This window comes from Motacilla alba, chromosome Z (genome assembly GCF_015832195.1).
Source record: "Motacilla alba alba isolate MOTALB_02 chromosome Z, Motacilla_alba_V1.0_pri, whole genome shotgun sequence".
NCBI lineage: Eukaryota > Metazoa > Chordata > Aves > Passeriformes > Motacillidae > Motacilla > Motacilla alba.
Window position 1 is genome coordinate 51302801 of NC_052046.1, and position 18201 is coordinate 51321001.

At 37.7% G+C, this 18201-nt stretch overlaps 1 protein-coding gene across 4 annotated transcripts in view; it reads left to right on the forward strand.

Moving 5' to 3' along the window:
* KIF27 (kinesin family member 27) overlaps positions 1–18201 on the forward strand; it is a 33048-nt gene that overhangs the window by 6943 nt on the left and 7904 nt on the right. For all 4 annotated transcript variants that reach the window (XM_038125371.1, XM_038125372.1, XM_038125373.1 and 1 more), the window contains exons 4-15: positions 4202–4345; positions 7312–7518; positions 8043–8218; positions 8586–8719; positions 9250–9405; positions 10399–10604; positions 11489–11686; positions 12038–12151; positions 13150–13326; positions 13965–14177; positions 15185–15391; positions 17738–17936. In XM_038125371.1, the coding sequence (XP_037981299.1) occupies positions 4202–4345; positions 7312–7518; positions 8043–8218; positions 8586–8719; positions 9250–9405; positions 10399–10604; positions 11489–11686; positions 12038–12151; positions 13150–13326; positions 13965–14177; positions 15185–15391; positions 17738–17936 (2131 nt within the window). The remainder of the gene's footprint in view (positions 1–4201; positions 4346–7311; positions 7519–8042; positions 8219–8585; positions 8720–9249; positions 9406–10398; positions 10605–11488; positions 11687–12037; positions 12152–13149; positions 13327–13964; positions 14178–15184; positions 15392–17737; positions 17937–18201) is intronic.

Here is an 18201-nt window from a genome sequence, read left to right on the forward strand (position 1 = left end):
TCCAGTTGCTGTCAACCAGTTCCTGAGATGCAAGACCTCTTCCTCTTTCTGATACTGATTCAGTGGACTTACAGCTCTGTGGATTTGAACCCCATGCTTCTACCATGTGTTACAATCTGCTCTAATTAGAGCAAAGAGAACTCTGTGAATAAAACAGAAAGAACTCTGAGGTTTGATTAGTCCCTGAAATGGGATTAAAACCAAACGAGGTTATATGTTGATGCCAAAAAATTAATATATTTTATTTAACAATAAAAGAGGCAAAGAGAGAGAAAGAGAGAGAAAGAAAGAGAAAAAAAAAGAAAGAAAGAGAGAAAGAAAAAGAAAGAAAGAAAGGAAAGAAAGAAGGAAAGAAAGAAAGAAAGAAAGAGAAAGAAAGAAAGAGAAAGAAAGAAAGAAAGAAAGAAAGAAAGAAAGAAAGAGAAAGAAAGAAAGAGAAAGAAAGAAAGAAAGAAAGAAAGAGAAAGAAAGAGAAAGAAAGAAAGAGAAAGAAAGAAAGAAAGAAAGAGAAAGAAAGAAAGAAAGAGAAAGAAAGAAAGAAAGAAAGAGAAAGAAAGAAAGAAAGAAAGAAAGAAAGAAAGAAAGAAAGAAAGAAAGAAAGAAAGAAAGAAAGAAAGAAAAGAAAGAAAGAAAGAAAAGGAGAAAAAGGAGGGACAGGAATAATGACAGAGGCAGATTAAGTAGAAACATACCACCACCCCTTCATGGGTCTTAATGATGTCTCATAGATCCTCTCCATCTAGTCTTCTTGGTGGTGAGGGTCCCCCACCAAAAGCATAGTATCCAATGGATTAGTATACATTTGGGCCAGGTGGGAATGCCCAGGTGCCTCCCCTGAGGAGGGGCCATGTTTGACACTGTCCCTTGAAAGACTTTGGGTCAGTTGCATCATTTTGTATCATGAACAGTCCTCTGGCACAGGGTCTCAGGAACTCTTCAGGGGGCCTTTGATTTCCCCTTAGCTCCCGCTCATGTGAATGTCTCATAGATTTGACTTTCCTGAGGTAGGGGACCCCACAGCTGAGCTAGTCTGCACAGCAGAAGATGGGTGTTCACTGCCTCTGACCAGAGGTTTTCACATGCACCCGGAACCCTTCTCCCCCAGGGGGAGTTTCTGCAAACCTGGCAACAGGTAAGCCTGGGGCTATGGCCTCCACCCTCAACCCGCTGGGCTTGGCTCTTCTGTGAATGCTCTCCAGCCTTATCCATTACTTCCCAGGCCTGAGATGCTTTAACCAATTAACTTTTTTTCACTTTTCTTCTCTCGGATAGCCTTAGTCAGTTTAACTCACAGTTTCAATCAGAAGGCACATTCACTCTGGGCTTTGGTGGTGCAGCTTCATTGTACAGTTTTGCCGTAACAGGCAAAAAATCATTATGACAATGTTTAAGCTGTGAGTGATAACATTTCAGTCTCTGACACCAGAAAGGACTGTGCTGGTCTGTTGTAGGATCATACAGCTATTCTTGTAGCATAGCCTGGGCTCCTGTCCTGAGTGATCTCTGTAACCAGACAGAACCCACATCATGGACTAAATAAACACAGTGGATATTTTATGGGTATTTTACAGGAGTAGTCTATAGACTAAAGGAATGATATCTGTGCATAAGTCAAAGGATGAGAAGGGAAGAAAGGATGATTAATAAGGTTGCATTGGATAGTGTGGGGCTTGAGCCTGACATAAATGGTGTGGAATGAAGTGGGGGTTGTACTAAGTCTGACCAGGACGGAGTTAATTTTCTTCATAAATGCTTGCAGGGTGCCATGTTTGACATTTCTGACTAGTACAATTCTGATAAAACACCAGTGTTTTAGGTCTTGCTGCAGAGTGTTTGCATAGCATCATGGGACTGACTCTCTCTATCTATGACACCAGCGAATAGATAGGCTGGTGTGCCCAGGGAGAGGAGGAGCACAACCAGGCAGATGACCCGAGGCAACCAAAGAGATATTTCACGTCATGTGACATATCAGAAACTGAAAGGGGCAGGAGGGGGATTTAGTTATGTTAGCTATCTTTTTGTGCAGGAGCTAAATGGGCATCAATCTACCCTTTGGAGGCAGAGAATGATTGGTTTTGAATTAATTAACTGCCTTTGCATTACTTGTGTTATTTTCTCTGTTCTTTCACTTCACTTATTGTACGATTTATGTCTTGACCCACAAGTTTTCTTTCTTTTGCTCTTCCTTGGTACTGGGGGCTTGGAAGTGTACTTAGTTAGGTAAGTTAGTTTTCCTCTTAGTTAGGGGGAAAAAGAAGAGAAAGAGAGAAAGAGAACTTTCCTTTCTCTTGGAAGTGTGTACTTAGTTGCATCCCCTCAGCAGTTGTCCTGTGAACCCAGAAATTGTTTTGAATCCCGGGAAGATATTACTCCATCAAAGGCATTACAGATATAATTACAATACAGATATTTTCAAAGGTATCAGTGAATTTACAGATAACCCAGGGACTAAGTTTTGCAACTTTTGTCTAATATTGTCTAATACTATGTATGTAATATGCTAGTCTGTCTAATATTACAAAGTTACAGTCTCATTTCTTATCTCTTAGCAATTTCCTAAACTGTATTTCTTCAGCCATGGTCTCACAAAACCTCCTGTATTTCCTTTTCCATTACCATGCCTTTAGATAACAGACTTTCTAAACTATTTGCAGATTTCTTTGTCTAATCACTTTCTAACATTTGCCTTTGTGCTAAACATCAACTTTTGCTTTTTGGTGGCATCATACTTCTTTATGGTTTTCGAAATACGGTGAAAATTTCAAAACATCTGGGAGTCTTAGCATGCAGATATCCCATGAGGATCCTGTCATACTGCTAGTGCTGATTAGCTGTTTCTCTCACAGCAGATAATAGTCCTAGAGATGACCTGTGGGGTGAAGAGCTCTCAGCCTTCTGAGAGCATGTCTCCTAAGTGAACTGACACATGATCAAATAAATAATTCTTTTTGGAAACATTTAGGAAGTGGATGTGCTCAGTTAAAATGCTGACTGTGAACATCAAAGGAAAAGAAATGCTTGTTACTATACAGTGAAAATAATCTCAAATCAAAATTAATTTTATTACTTAAAACAACTGTACACCAGTTGGAATCTGAGTGTAGTTCTGATTCCAGATGAACAATTCAGAAAAGCTAATTTGAGTTTGCCATGTGTGGAAGGAGACAGTGCTCCAGTAAGTTAGAATTTTGTAACAGCAACCCATTTTTAAGTTTGTGACCAAACTGATAAAGCTATAGATTGTTATCAGGCAATTTTATAAACAAATTTTGTCTTTTCTTTGTTCTCAAGCAATCTAAATCACATCTTTTTTCCTTCCTTCTTGGTTTTCTTCTGTGGCTTGTTTTAAACCTCTGTTTCCCTGGTTCAAAACAGGGTAAAAGCTGAGCTTAAACTCAGCTTAAACCTACTTCCCCTGGGAGTATGCTGTCCATAGCCAGGAAGAGATGGTTAGAGAAAGGCTAAAATAAATGAGACACTACAGACTCCAGAGCAGGGTTTGCATATAGACAGATTTGATAACTAGTAGAGGACCTATTCTTGTCTGTACGTACGCATTTCTTTGCTAGCAGCTATTGTTGCTTGGATAATACTGTCTTACATGATATTAAAATACCGGATTGGCTGTAGCTAACACCCAAACTCATTCATATGTCCACCACCAGGACTCTTGGAGGAAAAAATAGGAAGAGCAGGAATGAGAAGGTTTGTGGGTTGATGTAATGTTTCAATACTTTGTCTTTGGCTTCTGCAGGCTTTCTAGAAGACTAACAACATTTGGAAGTCTCCATCAATCAGAATAAGTTTATTCACTGTGTTTTCTTTAATCTTTAAACTGTTGTCCAAGTTGCAGATTGAGGACAGTTGCTCTTATTGTTTTCATTAGAGAAGTATATTAATCACGAGATGCTGTGATCTTGTAGCTACATGTAACAGCATACCTAAGAGAATAATTGAATTTACTATATACTTCAATAAATTAGGTGTGGTTGCGAGTACATTATCTCCTTGGGAAGAATGAAACTTGTCAGAACAAAATCAATAGATGGAACAGAAGTGAAGAAATAGCTGCTGGAAACTGCAGATAACCAAGACTTTGCAGTTCTGGTCATGTCTTTTAACAACAAATGAGGTTTTATTTTGTTGTAGGAATAATAATGTCCCTTTTGCTCAGCTGAACTTTTCTTTTATTACCTAGCAGGTACTAGTTATGGATGAAGAACTGTTTAGCCAGAAGAATCATGAAGTGCAGATACTGCAGAATCAGATAAAGACATTATTACAAGAAAAGAAAGAACAACAGGAATTTTTAAAGGAGGCTCAAGAAACACAAAGATTACAGGTATTTTTCCACTGATACACATTTATCTGCATTGAACCATCCTTCTACCATGTGAATGCATTCAACAGGTCCCTCAGAATTTTTTTTACTTATTACTAGTCAATACTAGGGACATTTTGTTTTAACTAGAGCTGTTTCACAGAATGAGTTGGGTTCTTCTAGTGGATGTATCACAGTAATGTGATTCCTGGAGGCTGTATATGAGCCTAGCTGTGCCAGAACTGCATAACTTGAAGTGAACCATTCATGCTCTCCATGCTTCCTGAAGCATAACACACAACCCTCTCCCCAGATTTGTTATCATTGTTAAGGAGTTTCAGGACAATTAATAGATTAGGATTTGAAAGACTTTGAAAGATGCTTTAGAATTGAAAAAAAGACTATATGGATCCTATAGAATGCTTTAATTGAAAAGTTGTATAGAAACTTATTTTGCTATAGCTTTATTTAGAATTAGAGAATTGGCCCCTTTTGACTTTATAAGACAGAATTCCATCCTGACTTTCTGATCATTTACCATTAGAGAAAACTGAGAGACGCATGGAAAGTGAGGTAATGACAAAGAGGCTGCTTGCCTCTTTCCTTCTCTAGATCTTGAGTTTGCTAATGAAATTACGGAGGCTAGTATGTGCATAACATTTCAAAGTTGAGAAGACTGCACCTAGAATAGTTAATATTCTTCTGATGTTGCCAGACATGCAGATTACCGATAATTTATTATATGAATTTTTAAAAGAGAAAAGCATAAACATGGATAGCTAGTGCTCTTCTCCTTATTATACTTTTTCTCCTTTTTCCTTTTCCTTTCTGATGGCTTGGGGAGAGTCAGTGCATTAAAGGTAAGTAAACTAGTCATGATCTTTTTCTTCCTTCTGTCACTTTCTTTCTTTTCTGTCACTTCTGGCTAGATTTTTTTTTTTAGCCTGCACACCATAGTGTGTGATAATGCTTGTATAAATTTTCAAGGATACAAGTTAGCTGTCACAGTTTAGATAGAAGGTTCTTTCAGTATCAGAGACAGGAAGGAAGCTTGAGAGCTTTCAGGCACCATTTTGGCATTTAGTTCACTAAACTGCCGCTTCTATTTAAAAACAGGTGTATGTAATTTAATGGTACATGATAGAATAAGGACTTCTAGAGTAGCAAGTATGAGGCAGGAGGTAATAAATGCTTATACACATATGTATTTATGCAATGGATATTACACTGTGGAGTTGTACGTGCAATTGTATGCAGGACAAATAGCTTCAAGGTGGATCAGTTGGCTGTTACTTCATACAAAATGATAACAGATATGATATTCATACATATATTCTATTTTCTATGATATAGGAATAATATGTATTGTATTCCAACACAATGTCAACTTGTAAAGCATAGTTTGTGTTTAGAAGGAACTTTCAATCTAAGAAAACAACATAAAGAATGAACAAAAATGTGTGACTCGAAGTAGAAGAATGCAGAATGTATCATGAGGTATATTTCAACTTCCTTCTTGTTGCTAGGCCAGATTTTAACCATATTCAAAAAGAATCAAAAATCATAGAGTGAGTTGAAAATGGATATAATCTTGGCCTTATGGATTAATCAGTTCAGATAACATAAGTACTTTTGAACAATGTATGGAGGATGTGGTAGGAGAAGCAGATAACTTCTGCTTTCTGTTGATAAAGCTAGTCTCCAGACTAGCATTATCAACAAACCTGAGGCTGGGTGGAAGAAAAAGCAGCAGATGAACCTGGGATCATGTACATGTTTACAAGTAATCTTTAAAGTGGAGTTGTACAAAGTGGAAGAGGAAGCCCATATACATGTGAAATTAATAAGACTCAGACCATAAGTTTAATTTGAAAATATTTAATTCTCATTTTATTTCTCCAAAAACACACATATAAAGCAAGCACGAGCTCCTAGTTATGTCATCCACTTCTCACTAGATGCCTGGATAGGCTAATGTAACTAAACCAGATGTGCTGTGGGAAAAATGAAACCTACACAATTACCTTGAGAGAGATTTCAGGTCAGAGTCACAATTTAATAGAAAGGTTAAAATAAATGTAATGATACACATTACAACTAGCTTAGACCCATAAAGTCAGATTACAACCTGGCAACCTGTTGGCCAAGGTGGTGGTTACAGTCCTATCAAGTGGTGATTGCAGTCCTGTTGGAGTGATGATTGCAGTCAAAAGTGGTGGTCCTGTGGAAGTTCTGGGCCTCGTCTGGATCTGTCCAGGCATGATGGAGGTTCCAAGTCCCCAGATATGTATGATCAGGTTCAAGAGATTCAGCGCCTCTCCCAGGGTGGAAAGTTGCACAATGGGAATGATGCAATCCTGAAAGTCAGAGGATGTTTTTGGGAATCCTTGGTGGTCTAAGTTGTTACTGTTGTCCATTATGGTGGTGCTGTTGAGCCATTACGGCCCACTGGCACAGTCCCCTTCAGGATCGGAGGGACTGTGCTGGTGTTTCCCCAGAAGAAGTTAGCACTGCAGAGTCATTTGTGAAGAAAAAAACACTCCCCTCCTCACAGGTTTGGCTCTTCTCCCTTATCTCATTTAACACCCAGCTTGTAGCCTGAGGTGTCAGCTGGGCATCTACTGGGCATCTACTGCAGCCGATCCATCATTAACAGTATGTCAGAAATGGTGTAGAGTACTCAATTTGGTTACACCCCACATTGGCAGTCTTTCTGTAACTCAGTAACCCAGGACACCGGGGTAGGTCTTTCTGAACAAAAATGTGTCTAAACTTTACTGCATTGGGGAGTGGGAGGTGGGGAGGGGATTCTGAGACTGATGATATGTCATAGAATTCTCAGTTTGTTGCAGAATTTGCCTGTGCCCTGCACAATAATTTAGGGTCAGTGGGTGATTTACAAGATTCATGACCTCTGTGAGGAACTAGAGGTCATGAATATAATACAGAACTCAGTTTTGATTTTGCTTTATTTTTTTTTCCATGAGACTGAGAAAATGGTTGAACAGCACATAGTCATTAATCAGCTAAAATTGAAATTAGAGAAGTTTACAGATGTGAAAGCTTTAGATTTCCCAAGTGCTTATGAAGATGGGCCAGCTGTCATGGCATTTGCTAGGAGGCACTACAGTGTCCCAGTCACAAAAAACCTGCTACGCCATCTTCACCTGCCTTCAGAGACAGAGATCCAAAAGGTAAGGTCTACCCAGATTTTCCCCCTTCTACTTTATAATGATTATAGGCCAATCATTAGACATGACATGATAACAAATGATGTCTTTCTCAGATACTACTGCTTAACTTCCCACTGAAAAACTAGTTTTGTAACATTTGTTTATGCCACAATTATCCAAAATATTTAGGCTTAAAATTCCCACCTACAAGTGCTATAGCTGTCATGTTTTCACCCCCGAGCTGGTTTTCTAGAGGTTATGAGGGTTCAAGTATGAAACATTATAAAAATGAATTATTATTCTTACCAATATGTTGAGTACATGGGATAATGAATTGCCACCAGTGCCCTCTTTCATGTCTGGAATGACTCCTCTAGGCTCTTGCAAAACATTTTGTTACAAAGGTACTCAGAGTTACTATAGAAAACCTGTGTAATTTTGCTTACAAGATCAGGTGGTGAAATATTTTTTAAAATATGAATAATGAATTGCTAAATTATTGCAAGTATTTTTACCCTTCACTATTTTTGTGTGCTTTTTGACAGGGGTATGCCAACCCTCCCATCTTGTCTCTGGCCCAGATAATGGCAGAATTCCATATTCGCAGGCAGATTATACTGAGCAAGTTAGAAGATCAAGATAAAGTCCTTCACTGCCACCTCTCTGATCAGAGTGATGAAGAGGAAGACAATGCAGGCAGCGAAGAGAAAACCTCATATAAGTAATTTTTTGTTGTTCTTTAACTTTTGTTACAGAAAAATGTGTAGCAAAGATAGTATTAGTGCCTAGTCCTTCCATGATGCTTACAGTAAACCTGTGGGACCAACTGGGCATACTACAAAATAATTTTAATATATGTAGGTTTCGCAAAGATTGCATAATCCTTGCTTGTGGTTCAGAATCTACCCTGAAGACTGGGGGATTGGGTGATGGTGTGTGTGGGAGCAGTGTGGATGAGGAAGAAGGTAAAAATGCTTTTGTAAGTTTGAGCTTCTTCTCTGTTAAGATTATCTACTTTGCAGTATGCTTAAAGAAAAAAAAAAATCCCTGTCTATTTGCAGAGTAGCATGTTTATTGTTCTTTCATAGGTATTCCATAAACCAAACATGGACACAAAATCATACTTCTCTGTGCTTCCTTCCTGGTGTAAGTGACATGAAATGTCGAGTAGACAAATCTGGTTGGTCTAATAAATCTGCGCTACAAACCGACACAACTACAGGTATAATGGAAGTCATTAGAGCAAATCTTACTACAGAATCAGATTATGCAATAATGTCTTTAGCACAGTTTCCCCAGCAAAATATGTGCATTTGTTACTAATATTTTTTTGTTATAATTCAATGTATATTTTCCAATTTCTGTTTTTCTTTCCCATTCTGAAAGATGTTAGTAACCTCTAAGTAATACCTAGTAGCCAGAAAGCAGTTCACTTATCAAAAAGCTAGTCACATGTAAATCTTTAGTACTACTTCAATGAAAGAAAATGGATGCTATTATCTTACTGAAAATACTGAAGTAGTTTCTGGAATATTTTTCAGATTTAGGGTCTTGAAATGCAAGTGCATACCATCCTTTTTTTTTTCCCTGTTTAGACACATGGCAGGGAAGAATACCCTGCTTTCTCCTCTCCTTTTGATTCTTGTACTTCATAAGGAAGAACTGCACACAGTCGATTTTGCAGAGCACTACCTTTTGAATACAGCATCTGTTCCAGATTTTATAACTCTATTTTGCTTTGTTTTATTCAAGGTCAAGAGATTGACAGCCTCCAGAAGATCCATGTTTTTAATGTGCAGAAGTTAAAGAATTCAGAGTTGAGACTTGCTAAGGCTGAGCAAAAAATAAGAGAACTTGCACTTGGTATCAAAAGGAAAGAGGAACTTATTAAGGAGTTAGTAAGAACAGGTAACTGGCTACTGTAGGAATACTGGATACTGTAGGGAATTAAGGTGCTCTGAAACAAAGGAAAAGGTCCTGTATGTCTTAGTTTTTACATAAATATTTTAGACAAGAATACTTTTAACAACCTAAAAATCCATAGATTTTGCTAATTACTTGCTGTCATCACACTGAAAATTTTGATTACAGCCTACTCTACTATGAAGATTGTTTGTTAAATATTTTTTGTGCTTTGTTGATTATTGCTTTTATCCAACAGTAGTGTAATTTTTAATGTATGGTCAGTGCTATCTCTTTGTAGATGTGTATTTCTGACATAGTGTCTGGGATTGGAGAGAAGATATATCATTGGATCTTCTATATTCTATAACAGTAGAGAAATGGGAGTCAGAAGTGGATGACAGAAAAAATCAGTGTCCCTGGTAGCATACATCCTTTACACATCTGTCCTGATAGAGAAACTAGCCTTGTGATGACAGGAAGGATCTCTTTCCTCAGCCCCTTCAATTACACTCTTCTCTTTTATTCACCTTTTCTTGAGGTAGTCTGAGAAAGATTCTGTGCCATCCCAGGTTGCCCGAACAGTACGAGTCATAGAGTAGAAACACAATCCAAGATCATATACTAATTATTAACCTGAAAGTTAAATAATAAATAAATGGCATATTCTTCTGGGGAAAAAAAAAAAGAACAAAATTATGAAATACAGGATAGCCATTCTGCCAAAATTTGCAGTAGGCAGAAGAATTTCACTCTGGCACTCAGATGGCAGTTTATTTAGTGGCATGAGGTGACTCAGAAATGTTCAGATTTAGGACTCTCTTTATCTCCATTTCAGAGTTAGAAGGGAACTGCAGGTTCCTTTAGAGTTGGAAAATGTATCAGAAATTACTGACTTAGCCAGAACAAAGTAAGTAATATTTCAGCTCCAGAAGTGAGTATTACATTTCAACTGATTATTATGTTCATTTTAAACTATTTGTATATGCTGTCTTTAAGGTAAGGATGCTCAGTCTGTAAGCAGGCAGTATTCTTTGAAGATAAGTAAACTGGAGCAAGAAATTGAGTGGGCCAAAAGAGAACTGGCTGAAACACAAAAGCAGCTTCAGGAGCTGGACAGTAAAGAGCTGAGAGATATTCCTGAGAAAGTCATGTTACAGAAAGAGTGCCAGAAGAAGATGGAGGCAGCTAAGTTGAAAGTGCAGGTATTTCTGATCTGATTATTAAGATTTGCAAATCTCTGCCTCACTGTCTGAGCCTTAACACTCTGTAAAATTCTTACCTGTTTTACACACTGGAAGCTGGTCAGATTGAAGTAGCTAGTTGGAAACTTATCACTATTATACTCAAAATGCTGGTTAACATCTACATGGTTAGATACATAAAATACTTTCTTGGTATGTAAGAGGCTAAGAAAGTATTGGGAGATATGAGATTTCCATACATCATTGTATATAGTCCAATAGAGGAATTTGTCCAAGAGAGGGTATTACAAATTTATTACTTGCTGTAAATAAAATCGATGTTTTATGGAAATACTATATAAATTGTAGATCTAAGAAATCCCTGTGATGCCTTGCAAGATCAGGCCCACACAGGCATATTTGTTTGACACTGATCCTCTATTTTTAAGTTCTGCTATATCTAAGTTAGTATTCTATAAAGGGTCGGCTTAGGTCCTCTGTGCCTCTCAATCCTAGAATGACAGGTCAGAAAAGTTCCATACAGAAAGAGGGAGTTTGCTTATTGACTTGAGTTCAGGAAAAGCATTCTGACCACCAGCATTCTGGCACCAGCATTCTAACACCATTGTGTCTCAGCAAATTTTCCAGAACTGTGGTGTCTGCTAGATTTTACTAGATACTTTTACTGTATTGCCAATCATGAACCATACCTTTTCATGTTTAATTCTGCCTGTGCCAACTTCACCAGATGGCTCAAAACTACAGTAATAACAAGTGATTGTTTGGGCAGAAGTTAGTAAATCTTGGTGACCCTGAGAATTCAGTGAAATAAAGAATGAAGCTGAGTCATATTTTATTTACAAGTTTTCCTGGCTCTTAAGCTGAAATTTGACATGAACATTCAGACCTTACAGAGGAAGCAGCAAGACACCAAGAATTTGGCTTCATTATCTAACCAAAGTGAGAGAGAAGCAAGAGAACTTGAGCAGAAAGTGGCTCAGATGAAGCATCAGCAATCCCAGATACAGAAGAGACTGTGTGAGGAGAGGGAAAAGAAGAGGCAACTGGAAGCAGAGCTTCAGCAGGACCAGCAACAAATTAAAGTAGGATTCTTCGTGTTTCCCTGTGACAAAGATTAGGATGAATAATTTTTGCCCCTGCTTTCCCAATAAACTACACTACCAGGCTTTCCCTTATTTTCAATAATTCCTTAATGAATTTCTTGATAAATGCACCAAAGAAATTGTCTACAAACATATTACATTCATCTCCATTTTGCCTTTCTCTTTCAGCTTTTTTTTTTTTTCATTTTATTACCTGGTGTCTAGTTCTGAATTGCAATTTTATAAATAAATTTAGAGTTAGTATTTCAGATTATATCTTGGGGGGACTCTCACATGAAATGTATTTGATTGACTGATGTAGGAAAAATGGTGCTTTTTGTTTGTTGAAAGGAACTTCAACTTAAGATGGAGCAACAACAGAAGATCCTTAAAATTAAGGATAAAGAAATTGCTGCTTTTAAAAAGAAGAAAAATAACTCAGTGGGAGCTCCACAGAAACTACAGGTAGTTAATTTATTCCAAATATGTTAATCTATTCCAAATATTCCAAATATTCCAATTAAGAAACAAAAAATCTTTCTTCATCTCTAGTAATCTATTTTTGTAAACTATTTGTATGAAGAGTATTCCATCATAGTTATGTCTTTTTTTTTTGCTCTAGCAAAAATTGTGATTAGAGCCTAGCAGCTCTTGTACTGTACTCTTTTTGAATGAAAGAAAGGAGGGCTTTTAATGTCTTCTTTTTTTCCCCTATAATTCGTCAAAAATACTGATTCAGAAACCTGTGAATTCAGCAGATTTGGTTATTCGGTAGGTTTGAGGGTGACCTTGATGTGCTGTGTTTTAATTGTTCTGTGGGGTTGTTCAGTTGTTTTATTCTGTTCTGGTTTCTACTCTGACATAAATTACAGTGGTCTCTGGTTTTGGTTGTTGATAACAAGGTTAGAAAAGCATGTATCCTATGTAGCAGTCCCACCTACATTATTTCAGATGTGGACACTGAAATATGAATTACCCTAAGTCTTTAAAGGTGAAAAGAAATTTTAAAAGTTAAATAAAGGAAACTTTTTAGCCTTAGGAGGAATATATCCTCTGATAAACGGTGGTTTCAGAAGAAATTTATAATGGACCGTGCTTGCAGGTCCAACAAAGAGCTGGTTTTGGGCCACTAAAATGCAATGAGGATGGACTAGCTGAATTTTCATGGTACCATCGAAACCTAATTGCTGTGCTTGGGTAGATGGCATCTATTTATGTAAATAGTTTTAAAAAAGATATTTTTTAGAAAAGATACTGCATCTGATACAAGTTTGTTTATATGAGATGTAGCAACATAATATGGTTGAGACCCCTTTTAAGTCAGTCCAGTTTCTGTATTATTCTGAGTAAGGATTCTGTAGCAGAATTAATACTGACATTAGAAATGTTAATGTCTTCTACAGTTTTATCAGTAATTCTGAAGAAATTGGTTAATGCTCTCTGGATCTCTCTTGAAACTTTAGAAATTAGAAGAGCAGAAGAAGTGGCTGGATGAAGAAATGGAAAGAATTCTTCAACAGCACCAACAGCTAGCAGAACTAGAAGAAGATTTAAAGAAGAGAGAAGCCATTGTAGCAAAAAAAGAAGCATTATTGCAAGAGAAAAGCTACCTGGAAATCAAGAAACTGAGATCTAGCCAGGTGATTCAAGAAAAAAACAAAAACTCATCACAGTCATAAGGCCTACTGAAAGACTGGTGGTGGGGGAGGGCAGATAAGATAGCAGAGGAGGCTCAAGGGACCTCCTGTGTCTATACCACTGTGATGCAGATATTATGTAGCTTGACCAATTGACATTTAAATTGTAATTAACACAGACAATCATTTTAATTCACTTTCCTCCCCCAAAATTGCAACACTGAAACAAAAACCAAAATCAAACAATTCTGAACTGTGGAATTGTAATTGCAGAATATTAAATGATATGATATGATTATGATATTTGTGATATATTACTTATGAATATGACTAAGTCTTTCTGCTATCTAGAGAACACAGCGGGGAAATGTCTTGAAAAATTTACTTTCCAGTAGAAAGAGTGATTAAAAAGTATCATTGTTACATATAATGACTAGTGCCTTTAAATTTTATGTAGAAAACTACATGTTGAACTTTTTTTTTTTTTTAATGTCCACTATCTGTCCACTCATAGTAAATGAGGTCCCATTACAAGAAACAAGCAATTTTTTCACTTCAGAATGTGACAGTGTCACCTACTTTTTTCTTACTGGAAAGGCATATCTGATTTTTACATCTGTGGTTGCTGTCGTTTTTTTTAGGCTTTGAACAAAGACAGTATGAAATTGTCTACCCGCTTAAGTATGCTGGATCAGGAGCTGTGTGATAAAAGTATGCAGCTTCAGGGCAGCACCACTGATAAGTCAGACCTTTTGGAAAAAATTCAGGCTCTCCAAATGGAAAGGGATCGGCTGCTCAGAAGGAGAAATAGTATGGATGAGAAACTGAAAGATGGTAAAGTGTTGTCAACTGAAGTAAGTGAACACCTCTGAGATAAATACAGGTTTTAGGTATTGTTTGATAATAAAGAATTCCAGTCAGAACCTAAAATGTCTCCAAATATCAGGTAGGCTAGAAATAAGGAGCAGAAGTTGGATACTTTTGTAAATAGCAATTTTAGAGTTCTGCTATGATAGCACTAATTATGTACTGGTGAATGAGGTTTAAGATCAGAGGAACGTAAGTCAGATTGTGTCTTGCTAAACTCTATGGGTCTAAGAGTCATACAGTGAGAAGTAAGGGAACCAGAAGTTAATCAGTTTATCACAGGGAGGTATTTTAATGTCAGGATATAGAACAAGCAAGGTATTCGCATAGTGACGCCCCCTTGATTTTTTGTCATTGAAACTTGTGAAAAAAGCACACTTTACCTGAAGAACTACATAGTCCTATAGTGAAAATAAGTTACCTGGATGGCCCATTACTTGGAGTTATCAGTATCATTATGTTGAAGATAAAATAAATTCATATAAAGTGCACAGATTACGTTTAGGTCTCGAGAAGCAATATGAGACTATGGCTGAGGTGATAATGTTCCAGAAAGACCCCTCCTTGCCACACTCATCAAAGTCTGCAGTGCTTCAGGCCAGGCATTTCTGCCACTTCCATACACAAATCATAGTCACCAAACTCCTTACTGACTGATTGATTAATTCATTAATACAACAGAAAGCTAGTACATTAAAAAAAAAAAAAGCAAAAGTCAATCTGTGGTGAGGATGAGGGAAGGATAAAAAGAGAAACATGACTTCTGATTTTGTGATGAGCCATTTGATCAACCTCTGTATTGTGGCAGGAAAAGACAAATGTTCTAGATTTGCACTCTACCTCTTGTTTTCCCCTCCACTGTCTGTGCTACAACCAGTTCATCTCACCATAAACTTTAGGTTCACTCTTGAGAATGAAGTTAAAGATGTCTTGAAAGATTAATTCTGAGCTTTTTTTTTTTGTGTGAAGATCTCACTCATGTGTTTCTCTGTAGGAAGAACATACTCTTTTCCAGCTAGAAGAAGGAATTGAAGCCCTTGTAGCTGCAATTGATTACAAGAATGAAAGTATTCATAATCGCCAGCACGCACTTTGGTCATCTTCTCAGAATCTTTCACAGAGCAAGCATAATGTAATAGGGAAACTGGTTTCCCTGTCTGCTGCTGAGCTCAGAGCTATCATCATCAGTTATTTCAACAAGGTTTGTTTTGGCTAATGAATACTATTTTATCCCATTTTCTAATACTATTCTAGATATTGAGATGGTGGCAGGAAATAAAAATAAATTTAAGAAGTTTAAGCTTTTGGTTAATATATCTTCAGGTTGCATAGATCTGCTATTAAATTGTTTTTAATTTTTATGTTAACTTAAATAGGATACTTTTGGGTTAACTTTGTATATCTTGTTTTGGTAGATTACCTAGAAACTTACTGCAAATCTGGAAATTACCTTGCCCTTTTCCAGGGCTCTGTGTTGCTAACTTAAGGAGAAACAACGTGTTTAAATAGTAGTGTTGTATTCAAATTCTTCCTGACTGCAGCATTTCAGAAAGCTTCATAAAGTTCAGGCTGCTATTCCTATTGTGTTTTTTCTAAATCTGGTTGTGTTGGTTTAACACAGCCTGGCTTTTAGAGGGGCAGAGGAAGCCACAGAAGCAGCTTCTGAGAGAGAAAGCTGCTCGAAGCTTCTGCTACGTTCAGCAGAGCCAATCTCTGAAGGCTCTGACAATGGACATGTTGCTGGCCCAATTAGAGAAGTTGGTAATGCTGCTGTGATGACATATTTAAGAAGGAAAAAAAATGTGCGCAGTTCTTCTTTTCCAAGGACTGGGGGAGCCGGGGTGGCTATTGCCACCTCAGCGTGGCCAGTGGTGAACTGTGCCTCCTTGGCCACTTCCAGCCTGCCATGCTGTGGACAGAAAGGCAGGGGCGGTGGCTGTAGCTTCTCTTTTCTGGTGCAGCCACTGCTGTCTTGGCACAGTCCACAGGGAATTATGCCTGCTTGGCCACTTTCAGCCAGCCATGCTGCGGGCAAAAGGGCAGGGACAGCGGTAGTGGCGTCTCCTTGCTGGCACCCCACATCAGGAGAGGAGCTGAATGGTGCCAGCACTGCAGTGGCTGGCATTGCCCACATGGCCAACAGTGAGGGGCATGGTGAGCACTTCCTCAATACAGAGCCCAAACAAGATCAGCCTTTTAGCACAGTAAAACTCTGTAAGACCTTTTCAATGGATAGAACTTGAGAAAAACAAACCTGCAGAAAACAATTTTCTTCTGAGTCAGAAAAGAGGAGGTGAAGACACATGAGGAGAACAACATGGTGACACTAAGTCAGTGAAAAACCTCCTCCAGGATGAGGAGGTGCTCCAAACATCAGAATTGAGATTCTTCTACAAGCCATGGTGAGGACTATAATACAACAAACTTTCCTCGTAATTCCATGAAGTGCATAGGGGGATGCAGAGATCCACTCACAGCCCATGAGAAAAGGTGCTCATGCTGGAGTAAGTAGATGATGAAAATCTGTAATTTAGTTGGAAACTTGAACAGAGAAAGAAGATAGAGAAAGAGAGCCCTTGCTTTCAAACTAGAACAGCTTATCCTTAAAAGACTGCACCCCATGAACTAAAATGACCCATGCTATGCAGTTTTGGGAAGACTGCATTAACCGTGGGATGGACTCATGTTACAGCAGGTCGGGTGGGACTGCTACTTGGGAAAATTAGAACCACACTAGACAAGTTCACAGAGAATTGTCTCCCGTGGGAAGGACTTCACAGCATAGCAAAAGAAAATCCTTTCCCTAAGTGAACTGAAGAAAGATTTCAAGTAAAAAATCTGAGCAAAACTCTCATACCATGTCTCCCTGTGCTGTCAGTGGGAAGGAAGGAAGGGGTTGGAAGGGGAGAAAAAGAGTGTTCTAAAACTTTTATTTTAGTTCTCATTATCCTCTTTTAATACTGTTAATAAATTTTTCTTTATACCATTTAAATTTGACCGTTTTGCCCTTAGAGTGTTTTCTCCTGGTCCTTATCTCAACTTTCCCCCTCCTCTGCTAAAGTATAGCAGGGGAAAATGAGTGAATAGTTTTTTGTGAGTGCCCAGCTTTTAGCCATTATCAAACCACAACCCCAGTATAAACTGAGACTTGGCAGTGTGTGCAGCTACGTGCTTGGGAATCATACTGACATTTGGAAACACAAATATTAAATGCATTATGACATGGTGTCTTTGTGACCTTGGTTGAACCTTTGGTAATTTTATAAAAAAGTTGTCTGTGGGATGCAAGTTGGAAGTCCGCAAAGCAATGTTCTTTCAGTTTAAATTTTGCATAGGGTATTAAAAAAATCCACTAGTCCATGTGATCAAAATGTATGCATTTTAGTTCTGAAGAGGCAACCTGTAGCAGTGGCAAGTCTATTTCCAGTATAAGCTTGATTACTTGCAGAGATCTAGTGCTTTTATATGTTTTAATCTATTAGGCTGAAGAGTAAAAGATTTTCTTAAAACCGCTTGATAAATCAAAATAAGTGTGTTTCTTTCTAAGATTGTTAGCCTTCGTGAGTCTGAACGAAAATTACAAGTGCAGATTGAAGAACAGGAAATGAAGTCCCTACATCAGAAAAACATGATGCGTGAATTAGAATCTGCACTTGAACACATCAAGTTGCAGTGTGACAGGCAGCTGACACACCAGCGCCAAGAACATGAGAAAAAAATACAGTTTATACTGAATAATTTCAAAGGTATTTTCTTCTGGGGTGGGGATTATACACCAAATATTTTCTTTGGTCATTAATAGAGAAATACTGTATTCCAACTAAAGAAAATAATAAGGTTCAGAGATATATTTTGGCTGTCACTAATTCTGTCGCTATGTAAGATGTCAAGGAACAGATACATGGTGTCTGTATGAATGCAAAACAGAATATTTTTTTAAATCAGTATCAGAATTGTTGTATTTTCATATTGAATTTACTGATACTGAAAAGTCATAAGATACCGGTTCTG